This window comes from Hylobates moloch, unplaced genomic scaffold (assembly GCF_009828535.3).
Source record: "Hylobates moloch isolate HMO894 unplaced genomic scaffold, HMol_V3 SCAFFOLD_19, whole genome shotgun sequence".
NCBI classification, from domain to species: domain Eukaryota; kingdom Metazoa; phylum Chordata; class Mammalia; order Primates; family Hylobatidae; genus Hylobates; species Hylobates moloch.
Window position 1 is genome coordinate 4175935 of NW_026652294.1, and position 21495 is coordinate 4197429.

General features: G+C 48.9%; 1 protein-coding gene across 1 annotated transcript in view; it reads right to left on the reverse strand.

Annotated features, from left to right (window-relative positions):
• Nucleotides 1-179: 179 nt before the first annotated feature.
• YPEL1 (yippee like 1) overlaps nucleotides 180-21495 on the reverse strand; it is a 35013-nt gene continuing 13697 nt past the window's right edge. The window contains exons 2-5 of the mRNA XM_032138721.2: nucleotides 10705-10985; nucleotides 3235-3278; nucleotides 2772-2880; nucleotides 180-535 (exon numbers count right to left, since the gene is read on the reverse strand). Coding sequence (XP_031994612.1) covers nucleotides 446-535; nucleotides 2772-2880; nucleotides 3235-3278; nucleotides 10705-10821 — 360 coding nt within the window. The 5' untranslated portion in view covers nucleotides 10822-10985 and the 3' untranslated portion in view covers nucleotides 180-445. The remainder of the gene's footprint in view (nucleotides 536-2771; nucleotides 2881-3234; nucleotides 3279-10704; nucleotides 10986-21495) is intronic.

The window sequence follows — 21495 nt, forward strand, 5'->3', positions numbered from 1 at the left end:
CCAGGCTGGTCTAGAACTCCTGACCTCAGGTGATCCACCCACCTCAGCCTCCCAAAGTGCTGGGATTACAGGCGTGAGCCACCACACCCAGCCTCAGTTTGGTTTTCAACTGAACCTTAAAAAAGCTGAACCCAACTATATTGAAGACAAAGGTGAAAGGAAGGTATTAACTAAGCGGGTAAGTCATCAGTTGGTTAATTCTTTCTCTAGAACTTGAGAAGTTAGAAAAAGCTCATTGAAAATTTTCAGAAACAACCATGTACACGAAGAGGACAGATCCAAGGGACACCTTACCCACAGAGATGGCCGAGAGTGTCAAGAGCTATGTGCAGCTAGCCTTTGAGGTCAGAGGGCAAGAAAGGCTGTCACCAGATGCTCCTACGTTTCCATTACATTCAGTTTCTTTCACAAAACAGCATTCGAAGGAGAAGGGAAAGTCTGCACTTTACTCCCAGCCATTGTCTTTGATCATGTGAGCAAGCTCAATGATGAATTTTCCTTCCTTATATTTCTGACTGCTCTCAAAGGCATGCTCCTTGAAAAAGAAGAGACAGGTTTCAGGACAGAAGGTTTCATTTTTGAATTTCATCACTCTTTTGGCAAAAAAAAAAACCCCAAGTCTATACTATGAACTATACCCAGATGTTCCCTGAGCGGTGCACTCACCCAGCGCTGGGAGGGTCTGTTGCAGGTGAGTCCATTGAGGCAGTGTAGGTTTACTTTGCATTTGTTGTTAAAGGTTTTTCATGTGCTCGCTTTGGCAGCACATATACTAAAAGGTTTCTCATTTGTTTGTTTTGAGATAGGGTCTCACTCTGTCACCCAGGCTGGAATGCAATGGTCTGCACCCAGGCTGGAATGCAATGCACCCAGGCTGGAATGCAATGGTCTGCACCCAGGCTGGAATGCAATGGTCTGGTCATAGCTCACTGCAGCCTTGACCTCCAGGACTCAAGTGATCCTTCCACCTCAGGCTCCCAAAGTGCTGGGATTACTTGTAGGACAGTGTGAATGCAGATCTGTTTACTGAACATTTACTACATGTGGGACAATTTAAGAGGCTTGAAGAGATACAAAAGACTACACTCCAGGAATTCCATGCATAACTAGAGTGAAGGCAAATACAGGGAGAACGACGGAAACAGGTCAAAGACATCTGGAGGCTGGGCGCAGTGGTGCACACCTGTCATCCCAGCATTTTGGGAGGCCAAGGCAGGAGGATGACTTGACTCCAGGAGTTCGAGACAAGCCTGCGCAACACAGTGATTTTCTTCTACAAAAAATCAAAAACTTAGCTGGGTGTGGTGTGCCTGTAGTCCCAGCTACTTGGGAGGTTGAGGTGGGAGGACTGCTTCAGCCTAGCAGGTCGAAGCTGCAATGAGCTGAGATCAACCAAGACCCTGTCTCAAAAAACAACAACAACAACAACAAAAACAGGATATCTGGAGAAGGTCCTTCATGGGGAGGAGTTAACATCTCTCCCACAGACACATCCTCATTTTGTTTTGCTGAGTGTGTGGCCTGGTGCTAGGGACACAGATGACCAAGATGGATCCTGCCTACCCAAGCAGCAGCCCCGGGTGTGGCAGACACAGGAAGGACTGTGCCAGCAGGAAGCAGTGGGTGCAGCCACAGAGGGGAGCGTGGTGGCCATGCAGGGAAGGCACGGGTTTCTGGAAGTGGGGCCCACAGATGGGTATGGGGCTGACTGACCAGGGGAAGGGCTAGGGATGCGTGCTAGTCTTGTGGAGCCCGTTTCCATGGTGTGAACTGTGGCCTTCCAAAGCTCACAAGGAATCTGGGAAACCAGAGATGATCAGGAATTCAGGAAAGAGGCAGAGCAGGTGGCCTGGATCCGAAGAACACCAGAGCCAGAATGGGAAAGCCTCCTTCAAAAAAGGAAGGCAGGCCGGGCGCGGTGGCTCACACCTGTAATCCCAGCACTTTGGGAGGCTGAGGTGGGTGGATCACTTGAGGTCAGGAGTTTGAGCCCATCTCAAAAAACAAACAAAAACAAAACAAACAACAACCGGGGAAGGCATGGGAGCACCCATCAGATGGCAGATGGCCAGGGGGTCAAAACCATGGAATCTGAGGAAGGGAAGGACTCGGCCACGAAGGTCAGCCAGAGAAAGTGGAGCCTGGAAGAGAGACTTCAGGGCAGTGTGGAGGAGGGAAGCGGGCGGGGCAGGAAGGTGCAGGGACTGAGGGGGCCAGGTTTGTTGGCTTTGGAGGCCAGATCAGCCATGTGATGGAGAGAGAAGGGAGCTAGAGGTGAAGGCTGGAGAGGACGTGGGGACTGCAACCTTCAATGCAAGGTCCCCGAGAAAGAGGGATTTGGGGTAAAGAGCTCATGGGGCAGCTCTGTCTCTGACTTCAGCAGGTCTGGCACTGAGGCCTTCCAGACGTCCCTGATGGTGGGCACAGCCCCCTGCAGCCCCCTGGGCCTCCTCTCACATCAGGCTCTGCTCAGCGGGCCGAGTGCGGGCTGGGTGCAGAGAGCCTGGCTTAGGAAGAAACGGGGCTTGAAAACGTGGTGGTTTTGTTTTTTGTTTTGGGTTGGGGTCTCACTGTCACCCAGGCTGGAGTGCAGTGGTGAGATCATGCCTCACTGGAGTCTGGACTTCCCACCTCGGCTGAGGAACTGGGGTTTCTGAAAGTGCTGTGACTGGTACCATGGGCCACACTGCAGGGGGAGGTGTGGCTCGGTGGCAACTTAGGGCCACATCCCCTTGTGGCACGAGCGTCCCTTAGTAACCGTCGGCACTCACGTATTTCCACCCAAGTGTGGTCTTGCAGTTCTCGCAGTAGATGTCGGCGACCGCGTGCAGCCCGGTGAGAAGGACCCTCTCCTCTGCAGGGCCGCAGCCCACGTTCACCCTGTGGGGACAGAGGGGCCACGCGCTGCAGGCCCGGCCGGCCCCTGGCCAGGCCCCGCCCCCTCAGCAGGCCCCCCATCCTCCTACGAGTTCCCCCAAAACAGGGAACCTTCCAGAGAGCAGCGCCGTGCCTCTCCCCCAGCCCTGCCCACCCCCACCATCAATGGGAAAGATCAGTGATGGGACAGGTTAGAGGGCAAGATCCTTAGCGCGTTTCAGAAACTCCCAGGCGGGGGATGGTGGGTTCTTTCAGGACCCGTAAAGACCCAGGTGATTCTACACAGGGCGCTGTGTAGGTGCCATCCAGGCTGTCCCGGGGCCCGCGCCGCCCCCCGGGCTCAATCAGGGTACTCACACGGAATTGAAGAGGTAGGCGCGTCCCTGGCTCCCCTGAAAGGACTGAAAGAAGAAGGTCCCGTGAGATTGGCTGCGAGTGCTTTCTGGAACGAAGCGGTGCTGCCCAGAGCCAGGGGAGTCCAGCCCCGCGGCCAAAGTTCTGTTAGTGCGCCGGGACGGGTCACCGGGAGCAGACACCGGCGTCCCCCCTCCAGAACTCCACTTCTAATAATAACAGCCACTTAACGGAGCTGCAAGCTGTTTTTCATTGTAGACAGTCAGGAAGTGGCTGATTCTGCTGTGTCAACATTCTGCAAGTGACTATTATTGGGAATCATGGCAAAATCAGTTTTTAAATGGTGAGCTTCATATGTCTGGACAACTTTACCTTAGAGGAGTTCTGAGAGGGGATCACGAATGATTTTCTCTGCTCGAAAACCCACAGATACTCAAAATACTCTCCTCGCCGCCTCTTCTGCAGCAGTTCAGATGCACTCACACTGTCAGATATTAGGGGGTAGGGGGAGGTGTCCATACTTTCCCACTGAAATGTTTTAAAAGTCACAGCATGGCTGAGTACGGCAGCTCACGCCTGTAATCCCAGCACTTTGGAAGGCTGAGGCGGGCAGATCACCTGAGGTCAGGAGTTTGAGACCAGCCTGGCCAACATGGTGAAACCCTGTCTCTACCAAAAATACAAAAGTTAGCTGGGCGTGGTGGTGGGCGCTAGTAACCCCAGCTACTTGGGCGGCTAAGACAGGAGAATCACTTGAACCCGGGAGGTGGAGGCTACAGTGAGCCAAGATTGTGCCACTGCACTCCAGCCTGGGCAACAAGAGTGAAACTCTGTCTCAAAAAAAAAAAAAAAAAAGTCACCGCACAAGATGGCCTCTCACTTGGAGACAAGCCACTCCAGTGACATCTATCTCACCAGGAAAATAAAATGAGCTGAGAAACAGCTCATGGTATATTCACGTATACTAAGATGGCTGAGCGTGAAAGAGCCAGAATAGGGCATCTGCACCCCCTGATGCACTCGGTCACTCCCCACGACCTTTGCCCTCATGGGACAGGTGGGAACGCCTGCTCTAGTGCCAGCCTCAAGTCTCAATCGACCTCAAACATAATCAAAGAAATGCAAACCAAATCAAAAATTTTGGGGGCAGTTGGGGTTTTGAGATAGAGTCTCACTTTGTCACTCAGGCTAGAGCGCAGTGGCACCATCTCGACTCACTGCAGCCTCTGCTTCCAGGGTTCAAGCAATTCTCCTGCCTCAGCCTCTCCAGTAGCTAGGACTACAGGCACACGCCACTAGGCCCAGCTAATTTTTGTATTTTTAGAGATAGGATATTTTAGAGATAGGGTTTCGCCATGTTGGCCAGGCTGGTTTCAAACTCCTGGACTGAAGTGATCTGCCCGCTTCGGCCTCCACAAGTGATGGGATTGCAGGCGTGAGCCACCGCGCCTGGCTTACATTACAGTTTATCATGGAGGCTGTCATTTAAAAATGTCTTAGGTGAGCTGGTAAGAGATGCTTAATACCACTCCCACAAAGGAAACTGCATATGTCATACATGATGTACACTGTCAGATTTTCACATCGAAATTTCATTGGAAAGAAAACAGGAAAGCAACATTTCTGTATAAAACAAAGATGGTTTTGTATTGGCAGGCGCGAACCACCGTGCTCAGCCCTTTTTTGGGGTTTTTGGCCTAACAAAGGCAAAAGGCTATGAGGAATGTGACTGAAACACGATTTGACAATATCGAAGTGGAAAAGACACACACTATAGGACCCAGCAGTCCCACTTCTAAGAATTTACTGTAAACAACAAACCAGCTTGAGTATATAAGGAAATGTGACAGGAATGGTCACAGGTTAGTGTTCATAATTAGGAAAACAAACAACAACAACAAAAACGGGCTGAGACAGGAGGATTGCTTGAGCTCAGGAGTTCAGAGAGCCATGATTACACCACTGCACTCCAGCCTGGGGGACAGAGCAAGAACCTGCCTCTAAAAAATATAAATAGGCCAGGCACGGTGGCTCACGCATGTAATCCCAGCACTTTGGGGGGCCGAGGTGGGTGGATCACCTGAGGTCAGGATTTCTTTTTTTTTTTTTTTTTGAGACGGAGTCTGGCTGTATCGCCCAGGCTGGAGTGCAGTGGCGCGATCTCGGCTCACTGCAAGCTCCGCCTCCCGGGTTCACGCCATTCTCCTGCCTCAGCCTCTCCGAGTAGCTGGGACTACAGGCGCCCACCACCACGCCCGGCTAATTTTTTTTTGTATTTTTAGTAGAGACGGGGTTTCACCGTGGTCTTGATCTCCTGACCTCGTGATCCGCCCGCCTCGGCCTCCCAAAGTGCTGGGATTACAAGCGTGAGCCACCGCGCCCGGCCTGAGGTCAGGATTTCAAGACCAGCCTGGCCAACATGGAGAAACCCCGTCTCTAATAAAAATACAAAAATTAGCTGGGCATGGTGGAGAGTGCCTGTATTCCCAGCTACTCAGGAAGCTGAGGCAGGAGAATCACTTGAACCTGGGAGGGGCAGGTTGCAGTGAGCCAAGATCGCGCCATTGCATTCCAGCTTGGGCGACAAGAGTGAAACTCTGCCTCAAAAAAAATTTTAAGAAAAGCTGGGCATGGTGGTTCATGCCTGTAATCCCAGCACTTTGCAAGGCTGAGGCAGGCGGAACACAAGTTCAGGAGTTCAAGACCAGCCTGGCCAACATGGTGAAACCCCGTCCTTACTAAAAATACAAAAATTAGCTGGGCATGGTGGTGTGTGCCTGTAATCCCAGCTACTTGGGAGGCTGAGGCAGGAGAATTACTTGAATGGGGACCCGGGAGGCAGAGGTTGCAGTGAGCTGATATCGTGCCACTGCACTCCAGACTGGGCTACCGAGTGAGGCTCCGTCTCACACACAAAAAACATAAATAAATAAATTAACCTGGAAGTCAGGTACTCATCCATAAGTGAGTAAGCAACTGCATCCACATACGGGCCTCATGCAGGGGATGGGAAGGTAGGAGCAGATATGGAAAAACAATCATAGGCTAGGCACCATGGCTGTAATCCCAGCACTTTGAGAGGCCAGGGTGGGTGGATCACTTGAGGTCAGGAGTTCAAGACCAGCCTAGGCAACATGGCAAAACCCTGTCCCTACAAAAAAATACAAAAACTAGCAGGGCATGGTGACTGTGAGCCTGTAGTCCCAGCTACTTGGGAGGCTGAGGCAGGAGAATCGCTTGGGCACGGGAGGTGGAGGTTGCAGTGAGCTGAGATTATGCCATTGCACTCCAGCCTGGGTGACAGGAGAAGCCCTGTCTTAAAAAAAAAAAAAAAAAAAAAAAGAAAAATAGTCATAAAAGTCATAAAATATTAAGTGAGGGAAAGTTAGCTGTAAAGTGAGTGTCAGTTGAGCCCTTTAAAGTGAAAAATGTGTTTCTATTAAAACAAAGACAACAGATGCCAAACTACTAACAGTGACATCTCCAAGGAATGGAGCTGGACAAGGCAGGAGGAAGAAGCAAGTCTCCTTGTTTATACATACACATTATTTTAATGTGATTATGAGCAATATTATATAATTTTTAAAAAATTAAAAGGGCCTGGCACAGTGCCTCATGCCTATAATCCCAGCACTTTGGGAGGCCGAAGTGGGAGGATCACTTGAGGCCAGGAGTTCGAGACCAGACTGGACAACATGGTGAAACCCCATCTCTACTAAAAATACAAAAAATTAGCTGGGCGTGGTTGCGCACGACTGTAATCCCAGCTACTCAGGAGGCTGAGGCAGGAGACTCGCTTGAACCCGGGAGACAGAGGTTGCAGTAAGTGGAGATGGCACCACTGCACTCTAGCCTGGGCGACAAAGCAAGGCTCCATCTCAAACAACAACAACAAAAAACCAGAGCCCCCAGTTGTCCCTGGTAGTTCATGGTCACGTGAGCATGAACTAAACCTGTGTTTGAAGCTGTTGAGATCTGGGGAGGCTCTTTTTCCTCAGCATTCAGGCTTAAAAATGAGTATTCCCTTAAGTGGCGTTCTGGGATTAGGAATATTATTCTATGTTCAGTTTAACTCATAATCATCTTACAGACTTTTCCCACATCCTCATCAGTCTTCAATTTTCTGGACTGAATTTCCTAATTCTCACCTACTCTGAAAGTCCTTATTTTTAAATAGGGTTTGGCTCAGAGACAAGAGCAGCTCTGTGATTCAGATTCAGAGCTATCTTATCAGAGTTGGGGCCAGCAAACTCCTTCTGTAAATTAGGGCCAGGAGGTAAGTAGTTTAGGCTTTGGAGGACATATGGTCCCTGTTCTAATTACTCTGTAAACAGATGAGCACAGCTGTGATCTATTAAAACTTTGCATAAACAGGTGGTGTGGCAGATTTGGACCACAGATCAGAGTTTGCTAACTACATGGAGCCTTCTAGTAACCAGAGCTGCCTACAGCAGCAACAGGCTCCCTCGAGCCAGGGAATCCCTTGTTAGTGACAAATACAAACTTAGAGGCTGTGGAGACAGTGCCTCTCGCCTGGCAGGTACTGGATTCTGTTCTGCGTGGCAGGTGTTCTCGATGGTCTCAATGAATCCTCATCAGAATCACCACGGAAGGGAGAAGAGCTCACTCTAGTCGTCATCTTGCCACCTCGCCCGTCCCATCACCCACGGAGGCACGAGGTCCGATCCTTCCTGGTGGCCTGTGTGCTCAGAGAGCTTAGTTCTCGGCACTTTTTTTCATCCTGAAATGCTCACTTGGCACCGAGTGACTTCCGAGCAGGCTTCTGCCTTTTTTTTTTTTCTGAGACAGAGTCTTACTCTGTCACCCAGGCTGGAGTGCAGTGGTGTGAGCTCAGCTCACTACAACCTCTGCCTCCCAGGTTCAAGCAATTCTCATGTCTCAGTCTCCCAAATAGCTGAGATTACAGGTGTATGCCACCATGCCCAGCTAATTTTTTTGTACTTTTAATAGAGACAGTGTTTTACCATGTTGGCCATGCTGGTCTTGAACTCCTAACCTCAAGTGATCCACCCACCTCGGCCTTCCAAAGTTCTGGGATTACAGGTGTAAGCCACCATGCCCAGCCAGGCTTCTATTCTTGATACAATTTTTTTTTTTTTTTTTAGACAGAGTTTTGCTCTTGTTGCCCAGGCTGGAGTGCAATGGCGCGATCTCGGCTCACTGCAACCTCCGCCTCCTAGGTTCAAATGATTCTCCTGCCTCAGCCTCCCAAGTAGCTGGGATTACAGGCACGTGCCACCACACCCGGCTAATTTTGTATTTTTTTTTCTTTTTAGTAGAGACGGAATTTCTCCATGTTGGTCAGGCTGGTCTGTTCTCGAACTCCTGACCTCAGGTGATCCGCCCACCTTGGTCTCCCAAAGTGCTGGGATTACAGGCATGAGCCACCACGCCCAGCTGACAAAATTTTTAAAACAGCTCGTTGATGACCTCCAGGCTCTTCAACAGAAGCATCTTAAATTCCTTTTGACCACGTAGCAAGGAACACACCTGGCATGCTTCCGAAACAAAACCATGCACGGGGCTGGACAATGACCACCTCTCAGTGCTCAGGTCACCTGCTTAGGTCATGGCCAACACAACAGGTGTCACGGGGCTCCACAAGGCCACAAGCTTCACTGCCCCTACCGGGGGGCCCAGAGCAGCTCCGCCTCTCGTTACCTCATGTCATTTTACACATTGAGCCTACCTCAGAAAACACCAAGGAAATGGGGTGCCTGGCTCCTTCCACTTCTCACCTCACACCTCCCAGTGCACACAGGAGCCCCAGAGGCAATGAGAGAGCAGAAACTCTGCCTCGTTCAACAGTTTCTATTTCAGATGATGAACAGAAATGAGGAGCCTCTCACTATTTTTTTTTTTTTTTTTGAGACAGAGTCTCGCTCTGTCACCCAGGCTGGAGTGCAGTGGCGCAATCTCGGCTCACTGCAAGCTCCGCCTCCCGGGTTCACGCCATTCTCCTGCCTCAGCCTCTCCGAGTAGCTGGGACTACAGGCGCCCGCCACCACGCCCGGCTAATTTTTTATATTTTTTAGTAGAGACGGGGTTTCACCGTGGTCTCGATCTCCTGACCTCGTGATTCGCCCGCCTCGGCCTCCCAAAGTGCTGGGATTACAAGCGTGAGCCACCGCACCCGGCCGAGCCTCTCACTATTAACTAGTGAAAATACAAGCAGGTAAATGTTCTTCTCATTGAGTTAAACAGGAAACCTAAGAGATTCCTGGCTGGGCATGGTGGCTCACACCTATAATCCCAGCACTTTGGGAGGCCAAGGCAGGAGGATCACTTGAGGCCAGGAGTACAAGACCAGCCTTGGCAACATGGCAAAACCCTGTCTCTACAAGAAAAAATAAAAGTAAATAAAATACCTATTTAAAAAAAGAAGAAAAGATTCCTGAAAGGTGGCCGGGCGCAGTGGCTCATGCCTGTAATCCCAGCACTTTGAGAGGCCGAGGCGGGTGGATCACGAGGTCAGGAGATTGAGACCATCCTGGCTAACATGGTGAAACCTCGTCTCTACTAAAAATACAAAAAATTAGCTGGGTGCAGTGGCAGGCGCCTGTAGTCCCAGCTACTCGGGAGGCTGAGGCAGGAGAATGGCATGAACCCGGGAGGCGGAGCTTGCAGTGAGCCGAGATAGTGCCACTGCACTCCAGCCTGGGCGAAAGAGCGAGACTCCGTTTCAAAAAAAAAAAAAAAAAAAAAAAGATTCCTGAAGGGCACAACTTCCTGACAAACTTTGTTTCCAAAGTAGTCATGACCTGTGAAGATGGGGAGACGTCATCTTCCTGAGGATGGGGGGAGAACACTGTCATTCCCTGAGTAAGCATCAGCTCCTCTGTGATGCTTGGCCTGTTTAAATGTTCACAACTGGTTGATGATAAATGCCACACACTGTAACAAGGAGCTCAGCACAGTAAGGAGGGGCCAGGGGATCTTGCTTACATCTTCAAGGCTGCTCATGGGTCCTGTGCACGGAGACCAGCCAGAGCTTCACCTAGGGCTTCTACAGACCCTGCAAACACAGCCACACCCTCTGGGGCATTTTCCTGAGCAACCCCTTTCTTTTCTTAACCATGCTGCGTTTTTAAAATGTCTTAATACCCTTATTATTAAACTATTTCCACAGATTTCTCTAGACTTCTTTTGCTCATTCAGTCCTCTCTGGCTTTCTGCAATAACAAGTGATTCACCTTGCCCCTTATAATCCCTGGGAGTCCCAGCTGCCTGGCCCTGGAAAACCACCCACCATGCCAGGATCACATCTGAGATCGTGGCATAGCCACACTTAACCATGCACAAAACGCTCACCAACACTGCCTAGAAGGCTCTAGACATTCAGGACACAGCAGACTCAGGAAATCATGTGATGCTTAAATATTCTTCCACTACGTAGGTACCACAATGACAGATAATCATTGTGCCATCAATTTTTTGGCATAAGCCACTTGCCTTGGAGATGAGCTCGTCATGATTGGCCAGGTGTGCTCTGCAGTGGATGCAGCTATACGTTCGGTGACAGTTCGGCAGATACGCTTGGAAAGTTTTGGACTTTGTCATTTTCACCATCTCTCCTGGGCACTCCTCACTCAGCTCAGGGCTGGTTCTGGAAGAACCGCGGCTCTGCTGGCCTCTCTGACAAAAGAAACACTGGAAAATGCACGCAAGAGCCGTCGTTGTCCAAGAGGGCGTGTGGCACCGTCCACACAGCTGAGACGAGAGAAAAACGTAACCTGCCAACCAATCAGACAAAGTGGTGGGTTACAGAGAGAACACGCGTGTGAAGGAGGTACATGTGGGATTCATGTGTTGTCAAGAAACACACAGGGGGGCGGCAGGACTAGAAGGTAAATATTTTTTTTTTTGATACGGAGTCTCACTGAAATTGCAGTGGTGCAATTTCAGCTCACTGCAACTTCCTCCTCCTGGGTTCAAGCAATTCTCCTGCCTCAGCCTCCGAGTAGCTGGGATTACAGGAACACGCCACCACGCCTGGCCTCCCAAAGTGCTGGGATTACAAGCGCCACTGCGCCTGACCAAGCTCCAACTCTTTAGTCTCAGTTGTAGACAAAATGAACAGTGACCCCATGCCACTGCTTAATCGCTTTACAAGCAGGTAAATGTTTAGCTGGAAGTGAAAAAGTGAACTCCTTTCACATGCAAATAATTTGAGAAAAACATTGATTCAAATTCTTCTTATACCAGGTTTGGCTTTGGGAAACATGAAAGGAGAGGCGGAACCAAGACTCCTAGTGAGTGGGTGCAGTGGCAGGGCTGGATGCACCCCACCCCGAATCCAGGAATTTACCACGCAGAGCACCAGGACATTGAGGAATGTGAGTGATGAATCCAGTATTATTTAATCTTTAAGAAATTCCAGTCCTGAAATAAACCCTTACGTATGGTCACATGATCTTCAACAAGGGTGTCAAGACCATTCAATGGGGAAAGGACAGTCTTTCAACAAATGGTGTCACGAAAACTGGATCTCCACCTGCAAAAATATAAAGTTGGACTCTTACCTAACACCGTATACAAATTAACTCAAAATAAAAGACCTAAATGTGAGAGCTAAGACTATAAAACTCTTAGAAGGAAACACAGGGGAAAAGCTTCACGACACTGGATTTGGCAATGATCTCTTGGATATGATACCAAAAGCCTGGGCAGCAGAAGAAAAATAGATACATTAGACTTCATGAAAATTCAAAACTTTTGGCTCTGTGCAGTGGCTCATGCCTGTGGTCCCAGCACTTTGGGAGGCTGAGGTGGGTGGACCACTTGAGCCCAGGAACTCAAAACCAGCCTGGGCAACAAAGCAATACCTCATCTCAACTAAAAATACACAAAATTAGCTGGGTGTGGTCCCTGTGCCTGTGGTCCCAGCTACTTGGGACGGCTGAGGTGGGAGGATGGCTTGAGCCTGGGAAGTTGAGGCTCAAGTGAGATGAGATCGTCCAACTGCACTCCAGCCTGAGCAACAGAGTGAAACCCTGTCTCTAAATAAATAAATAAAAACCTTTGTGCTTCACAGGATACTATCAACAGAGACAACCCAGAGAATGAGGAGAAATATTTCTAAATCATATACCTGATAAGGTGTTAATATCTAGAATACATATATTCTATATTCTCTCTATACATATTCTCTATATATCCTAGTTAGTGGAATATGTAAAAATAAACTCCTACAACTCAGCAAAACAAACAAACAAACAAACTGGTTAAAAAATGGATAAAGGGCCGGGCGTGGTGGCTCATGCCTGTAATCCCAGCACTTTGGGAGGCTGAGGAGGGTGGATCACGAGGTCAGGAGGTCGAGACCATCCTGGCTAACATAGTGAAACCCCGTCTCTACTAAAAATACAAAAAATTAGCCGGGCGTAGTGGCAGGCACCTGTAGTCCCAGCTACTCAGGAGGCTGAGGCAGGAGAATGGTGTGAACCTGGGAGAGGTGGAGCTTCCAGTGAGCCGAGATCGCGCTACTGCACTCCAGCCTGGGCAACAGAGTGAGACTCTGTCTCGGGGGAAAAAAAAAAAAAAAGGCCAGGCACGGTGGCTCACGCCTGTAAACCCAGCACTTTGGGAGGCCGAGGTGGGCGGATCACAAGGTCAGGAGATCGAGGCCATCCTGGCTAACACGGTGAAACCCTATCTCTACTAAAAATACAAAATATTAGCCAGGCATGGTGGCGGGCGCCTGTAGTCCCAGTTACTCGGGAGGCTGAGGCAGGAAAATGGTGTGAACCCGGGAGGCGGAGCTTGCAGTGAGCCGAGATCGTGCCACTGTGCTCTAGCCTGGGTGACAGAGCAAGACTCCATCTCAAAAAAAAAAAAAAAACAGGGCCTGGTGCGGTGGCTCACGCCTGTAATCCCAGCACTTTGGGAGGCTGAGGCAGGTGGATCACCTGAGGTCAGGATTTTGAGACCACCCTGGTCAACATGGCAAAACCCCATCTCTACTAAAAATATAAAAATTAGCCAGGAGTGGTGGCAGGAGCCTGTAATCCCAGCTACTCGGGAGGCTGAGGCAGGAGAACTGCTTGAACCCAGGAGGCAGAGGTTGCAGTGAGCCAAGATCACATCACTGCGCTCCAGCCTGGGCAACAGAGTGAGATTCCATCTAAAAAAAAAAGGAAATGGATAAGGGACCTATGTATCTATATTCTCTATATATTCTAGTTATTAGAATATGTTTTAAAAAACTCAGCAAAAAGAAACACAATCTGATTAAAAAATGGACAAAGGACCTATATATCTATATTCTACATAGTTATTAGAATATATTTAAGAAACTCCTACAACTCAACAAAACAACCCCAATCTGATTAAAAATGGACAAAGGACTTATATAAACATTTCTCCAAAGAAGATATACAAATGGCCCACAAGCACGTGAAAAGATGCTCCATGTCACTGATCCTGAGGGACGCAGACAAGGACCACGTTAAGACACCACCACACACCCTCTAGGACGGCTACTATCAATGCGCACACACGGAAAACAAGCGTTGCTGAGGATGTGGAGGAACTGGAACCTCGTGCATTGAGGGTAAAAATGTAAAATGCTGGAGGCACTATGGGAAACAGTATGGTAATTCCTCAAAAAATGAAATATAGAATTACCATGGGCTCCAGCAATTCCACTGCTGGGTATAAATCCACGAGAACTGAAAACGGTCTCAAAGCCATGTCTGCACACCCATGCTCACAGCGACATTATCCACAACAGCCACGAGGGGGAAGCAACAGAGTGTCCCTCCACAAACGGGCATTCTCATGATCAAAATGTGGCGTCTGCATACAGAGGGACTCCTGTCACAGCTACAGCATGGAGGAACCCTGAGGACACTATGCTCAGTGAAGTAAGCCAGTCACAAAGGACAAATATTGTATGAGGTGCTTAGAGTAGTGGGACTCAGAGACAGAAAGAGCTGCCGGGGGCAGGGGAGTCCCCGCTTCATAGGTGCGGTGTTTCAGTTTTGCAGCATGAAGAGTTCTGGAGGTTGGAGGGTGGTGATGGCTGTACAAAAATGTGAATATATTTAATGTCACTAACTGTACACTTAGAAATGGTTAAGACGATAAGAGTTATGTGTATTGACCAAGTTATTTTAAAGAAGATTGTATTGTTTTTACATTTCTAAGGTCTCATTAACAAAAGAAGTCCATGACTGATGCTGCCATCATCCACACCAGGGACGTGAGCCAAGTTTTCCTGATGGCACCACCCCAGCCTGGCCCGTGACAAGGGGCCTGCAGAGAGTCAGGCACACTGGATTTTCTTTCAGGCCAAACAGAAGAGCAAGGGCTTCCCCAAATACGAGAGCACGGGGCTGGGAAGAGCCAAGCGCTAGCAGTGTCCTCGCACCTGCTCCTCCTGAGACGCACCCCTCGACTGCCCCCAACCCCATGTGACCTCTGCTCCAGCAGCCGCCTGTCCTGTGCCCTTCCATGGGACGACACCCGGGACGGCGTCTGCCCCCCACCTGCACAGGCACGCCTGCATTAGAGGGTCACCTTCTCACATCAGGGACTGAAGATGTGCATGGGCAGAACGCAGTGTTTGTAATCGTGTGAACGGAAAATAAGACACAAACAGCCTGTGGCCGCCACCCAGGATGGAACTGGGACTCAGTCACCACGGCGCTGCTGTGCCCTTCCTCAGTGCCCCGGCCTGAGACGCTGCCTAACTTGGACTTGGTGCTTCTTGGTCTTTGCTTGTCTTGATGGCTGTGCCCCATGTGTGGCCCTGAGCCACACTGCTGCGTGTTCCGTGTTTTGAACTTGACACCGACGATGCTGAGATTTCTCTGCTGACGTGCAGCCAAGTCTGCCTCTGTCCCCATGTGCAGCTGGGCCCCCTTCACCTGGTGTCCCGTCAGATACACTGCATGCAGCCACTAACGGGGTGTGGATGTGTATCGGCTCCCAGGCTGGCTACTAAATGGTGCTGCTGTCGCTGTCATCTCTCCTGAGCCGCACAGGCAGGTGTTTCATTGGAACAATCCCAGGAGCAGATGCCCGTGCACGCAGCAGCACCTCCCAAGTGCTGGTGACAAGGTCATCCTGCCAGCAGCGAACATGAATCCCTGCTGATCTTTATCCCGCCAACTCGATATGGTCAAATTTTAACACTTCTGCTGCCTGGCAGGTATAAGGCAGCAGCATTTCATTGTGGCTTTAATTTGCTTCAGCCTGACAGTACAGATGGGCACCTTTTACGGTTCCTCCTTTTCAAGTCTTTGTCACATTTTCTATTAGCTGCTGGTCCTTTCCTTATCGATTTGTAGGAGTAAGTGATACATTCTGAAAACTAAAGCATACATTAAGCCATATGGGTCGTGGAATTATAAGCATTACTGGAATGTGGACATGACTGTGCCTGTGACGTAACTTCAGGAAACCATAGTATAATGCATATATAGTATGTGGATAAACGGATAAAATGGATATGCCATATATACACACACACACACACATATACATATATGTGTGGATTATGTATGTACATATGCATTAATGGATTTCAAGTTCTCTAAAAGAAAAAATGTAACTACACAAAAAAACTATTAAGGCTGGGTGTGGTGGGTCATGCCTGTAATCCCAGCACTTTGGGAGGCTGAGGCGGGCGGATCACGAGGTCAGGAGTTCGAGACCATCCTGGCCAACATGGTGAAAACCCCGTCTCTATTAAAAATACAAAAATTAGCTGGGTGTGGTGGTGTGCGCCTGTAGTACCAGCTACTCGGGAGGCTGAAGCAGGAGAATCACTTGAACCCGGGAGGTAGACGCTGCAGTGAGCCGAGATCGCACCACCGCACTCCAGCCTGGAGACAGAGCGAGACTCCATCTCAAGAAAATAAACAACAAAACAACAAACAAACAACAACAAAAAAACCATGCTGTTTACTATGTATAGTTCAAACAAAAAACATAAAAGGTAATTTTTAATTTTTTAAATTTTTTAAAAATTTATTTTATTTTTTTGAGATGGAATCTCTCTCTGTCGCCCAGGCTGGAGTGCAATGGCGCCATCTCCGCTCACTGCAACCTCTGCCTCCTGGGTTCAAGTGATTCTCCTGCCTCAGCCTCCTGAGTAGCTGGGACTACTGGCACGCGCCACCACGCCCGACTAATTTTTCTTTTTCTTTTTTTTTTTTTTTTGTTTGAGACAGAGTTTCGCTCCTGTTGCCCAGGCTGGAGTGCAATGGCACGATCTCGGCTCACCGCAACCTCCGCCTCCCGGGTTCACGTGATTGTCCTGTCTCAGCTTCATGAGCAGCTGGGATTACAGGCATGTGCCACCACGCCCAGCTAATTTTGTAGTTTTAGTAGAGATGGGGTTTCTCCATGTTGGTCAGGCTGGTCTCGAACTCCCAACCTGAGGTGATCCACCTGCCTTGGCCTCCCAAAGTGCTGGGATTACAGGCGTGAGCCACTGCGCCTGGCCCTACACCCGACTAATTTTTGTATTTTTAGTAGAGATGGGGTTTCACCATGTTGGCTAGGCTGGTCTCAAACTCCTGGCCTCAAGTGATCTGCCTGCCCCGGCTTCCCAAAGTGCTGGGATTACAGGTGTGAGCCACCGCGCCCAGACTAAAAGGTACATTTTTAAAAAAGAGGTGACTTAAGATTTCATAGAAACCAACTTTTTGTAAAACTATGATAAGCCAAATACTTGGACCAGCCCTCCCACTGAGAAGTACCAAAAATGCTGACAAAATAAAAGGATGTTTTCTTAAAGGCATCCAAGGGCTGACAAGACAGTGAGGAACCGCCAGCCACCATCTGGAGAAAGCAGAAACCAGAGAGGCGAGCCAAGCCGCTCTTGCCCTAAAAACATGTGCCCCCATCCAGCCACCCCGGGCTTCCGATGAGAAGTCTAAGGCTGGTCCCCACCCCACAGAGCAGTGATCACAGGACAGCCCTCACAGGACTTATGGCCCAAATTCACACCGGTGAGAAGATTCCAAAAGCTCACAGTTGATGGATTTAGTTTAAAATGGCTTTAGGCTGACAGTGCCCCGAGGTACCTGGCAGAAGGAAGCGTAAACCTAGTTTGGAGGAAGTATCTTTATCCTAGATCTGAAAAATTCCCACCAAGTCATTTTTCCAGGACAATGAGTAATGCAGTCAAAAGTAACCACACATTCATGGAAACAATGCCCCATGAGCAAGGACAGAAAAGGCCAGCAGCAGGACCAGATCCAGAGACTCAATATCTGAAAGACCTGAGGCAGACCATGAGGCTCCTCCACTTAACTGTATTCACAGAGGGAACCGATAAGCTTGAAACTGTAACAAATAGCAAACGAGAAAAAAAAAATGACCTTGCAGAAAAACAGGTGTAGAAATTCTAGAAATAAACAGCATTCAGCCCAATGGGTTTAACAGGAATAAGAGAATAAAAAGAGAATACATACACTGAAGATACGTCAGAATAAATTATGCTGAATAAAGAAGAGTGAGAGGCCGGGCACGTGGCTCACGCCTGTAATCCCAGCACTTTGGGAGGCCGTGGGGGGTGGATCACGAGGTCAGGAGTTCAAGACCAGCCTGGCCAACATGGTGAAACTCGGTCTCTACTAAAAATACAAAAATTAGCCGGGCATGGTGGTGTCTGCCTGTAGTCCCAGCTACTCGGGAGGCTGAGGCAGGAGAGTTGATTGAACCCGGGAGGCGGAGGTTGCAGTGAGCTGAGACTGCGCCACTGCACTCCAGCCTTGGGTGACAGAGCAATACTCAGTCTCAAAAAAAAAAAAAAAGAGTGAGAAAGGTGGAAATATGAGTCTTAAACTAAGAGACTTAAAGCAGGGAGTGATGACATTTATTTGGATTTCAGAAGGTTGACGCGAGAAGAAAATGGGGTAGAGGCGCTTTGTGAATAATTGATGATTGTGGATTCTCCAGAATTAACGAAAAGCTACTAATCCACAGACTTAAAAAGCCCAACAGTCCTAAAGCAGGATAAATAAAAATAAAGCCACAGCTATAGAAATAATGAAACTGCAGAACACCAAAGATAAAGGGGAAAAAAGTCTTAAAAGTGTCCAGAGGAAGGAAAAATGACCTGTTCAACAGAACAAGCTCCCAGGTAAAACAACGGAGCCCAAAAGGCAGCAGAGAAAGGGACTATTATGATTCTGAAAGATAATAACTGATATCTCAGATTTTACATTCAGCAAAAAAATATCTTTCAAGAAGTGGGGCAAAAGCTGGACATAGTGGCTCACACTTGTCATCCCAGCACTTTGGGAGGCCAAGGCAGGAGGATTGCTTGAGCCCAGGAGTTTGAGACCAGCCTGTGCAACAGTGAGACCCTGTCTCTACGCAAAAAAAGTGTTTTTCAATTAGCCAAGTGTGGTGTCACGTGTCTGTGGTCCCAGCTACTAGGGAGGCTGAGGTGGGAGGATTGCTTGAGCCCAAGGGGTCGAGGCTGCAATGAGCAGAGATTGTGCCACTGGACTTAGCCTGGGTAATGAGTGAGACTCTGTCTCCAAAAAAAAAAAAAAAAAAAGCCTGAGTCTGGGCGCTGTGGCTCACGCCTGTAATCCCAGCACTTTGGGAGGCCAAGGCGGGTGGATCATGAGGTCAGGAGATGGAGACCATCCTGGCTAACACAACGAAACCCCGTCTCTACTAAAAATACAAAAAAAATTAGCGGGGCGTGGTGGTGGGTGCCTGTAGTCCCAGCTACTTGGGAGGCTGAGGCAGGACAATGGTGTGAACTCAGGAGGTGGAGCTTGCAGTGAGTTGAGATCGCACCACTGCACTCCAGCCTGGGCAACAGAGCGAGACTCCATCAAAAAAATAAATAAAATAAAATAAAAAATAAATAGATAAAAAAAGAAAAAAGACTGGCACAAGATACAAAAACAGGTCAATGTGACATGAAAGAGAGCCCGGAAACAGACCACAGGTGGATACAGACAGCACAGAGGGGCTCTGCAGCGCCTGGAGAACAGTTTCGCAGGGGAATACTGCTGGGCCATTGTGCATCTGCAGGAGAAGAGAAACCAAGCTGGATCCCATTTCATAAACAAAATCAACAGTTCATCACATTTATCAACAGAGATGACCATCTAGCAGGAATTTTGTGGAGGAAATTTCTGTACAAAGGTATGCACCTGTAAATACACACACACACACCATCTTCTAAATGAAGTCCGTTTCTTTCTCCAATATTATGTTAAAGAATTTCTGAAAAAGTCTGCCTATATTGGATATTCCTGATGGGTGATTTCCCCAAACCTTAAACTCTTTTTCTTACTAGCTGCTATTAAGTCATCTTGTGCCAATCCTGAAATTTTCCCTTGGGTTTCTTAGAATCAAGGAGAAGACCTCACATTTAGCATTAACACAGTCCATTTTATTAGATCTTATCTATTGTCCTGAACTACTGGGCCCTTCATGAATCTGAACCCTGCCACCTCTTCCATCTGGCATCTCTTCCATGAAACTTGCTGACATGCCCTGGGGAGGTCATGAGGACAGGTATCAGCTTGGTCACCACCCTCCAGGAGCCCAGCACCACCTCCACCTCTGCTCCCCTGTCCACATGTCCCACACGGTGCACGAGGACGTCATGTGACAACTTGTCAGTAGCTTATTCAAATCCACGCATGTTCCACCAGTTCATGGAAGGAAGCGTTGACTTCACTTCTTACTGAACTCATGTTCAATCTCTGTGATATTTTCACCTAAGTTTCTCTCTTTTTACTAAAATGAGACTTAAAGTAACAAACTTTCGTTTCTCTCTTCTTTCCCTGGACTTCCCTTTAACAAAGATACTAAGAATATGAAGTGAAGCAGCTAAGAGAGAGACAGGAAACTTATTCGCAAACTGGGTATTCAGGTCTCTAGCATTCAGAATCCCTGCTCCAAGTGACTCGAGTAGAGAGCTACAGAAACCACCCTTCACTTTGTTCATCATTTTAAAATAAGTAGTATCAGCCGGGGGCGGTGACTTATGCCTGCAATCCCAACACTCTGGGAGGGTGAGGCGGGAGGATCACTTGAGGTCAGGAGCTCGAGACCAGTCTGGACAACATGGCGAAACCCCGTATTGAAAATACAAAAATTAGCCAGGCGGCTGGACGTGGTGGCTCACGCCTGTAATCCCAGCACTTTGGGAGGCCGAGGCGGGTGGATCATGAGGTCGGGAGTTCAAGACCAGCCTGGCCAAGATGGTGAAACCCGTCTCTACTAAAAATACAAAAATTACAGCACGCCTGTAATCCCAGCTACTCAGGAGGCTGAGGTGGGAGAATCGCTTGAACCTGGGGGGCGGAGGTTGCAGTGAGCCGAGATCGCGCCACTGCACTCCAGCCTGGGTGACACAGCGAGACTCTATCTCAAAAAAAAAAAAAAAATTAGCCAGGCGTGGTACTGGGTGCCTGTAATCCTAGCTACTTGGGAGGCTGAGGCAGGAGAATCACTTGAACCTGGGAGGCAGAGGTTGCAGTGAACTGACATAGCACCAATGCACGCTAGCCTGGGTAACAGAGCGAGACTCTGTATCAAAAAAAACCAAACAAACAAAAAACAGTATCACTTTTCTGTGTGTGAGACAAGGTCTCAGTCTGTTGTCGAGGCTGGAGTGCAGTGGCATGGTCACAGCTCACTGCAGCCTTGACCTCCTGGGCTCAAGCATTCCTCCCAGCTCAGCCTCCCAAGTAGCTGAAACTACAGGCCCATGCCACCACGCCTGGCTAATTCTTTTATTGTAGAGATGGGGTCTCACTTTGTTGCCCAAGCTGGTCTCAAATGCCTGGGTTCAAGTGATCCAACCGCCCCAGCCTCCCAAAGTGCTGGGATTACAGGCATTAGCCACCACACCTGACTGATTTTTTGAGGCAGAGTCTCACTCTGTCACCCAGGCTGGAGTGCAATGGCATAATTTTGACTTACTGCAGCCTCCACCTCCTGGGTTCAAGAAATTTTCCTGCCTCAGCCTCTTGAGTAGCTGGGCCTACAGGCATGCACCACCATGCCCAGCTAATCTTGTATTTTTAGTAGAGATGGGGTTTCACCATGTTGGCCAGGCTGGTCTCAAACTCCTGACCTCACGTGATCCACCCGCCTTGGCCTCCCACCCACCACAGCTTCCCAAAGTGCTGGGATTATAGTCATGAGCCACCATGCCTGGCCGATTTTGTTTTTTTGTTTTTCTTTTGAGAGTCTTGCTCTGTCACCCAGACTGGAGTGCAGTGGTGTGATCTCAGCTCACTGCAAACCCTG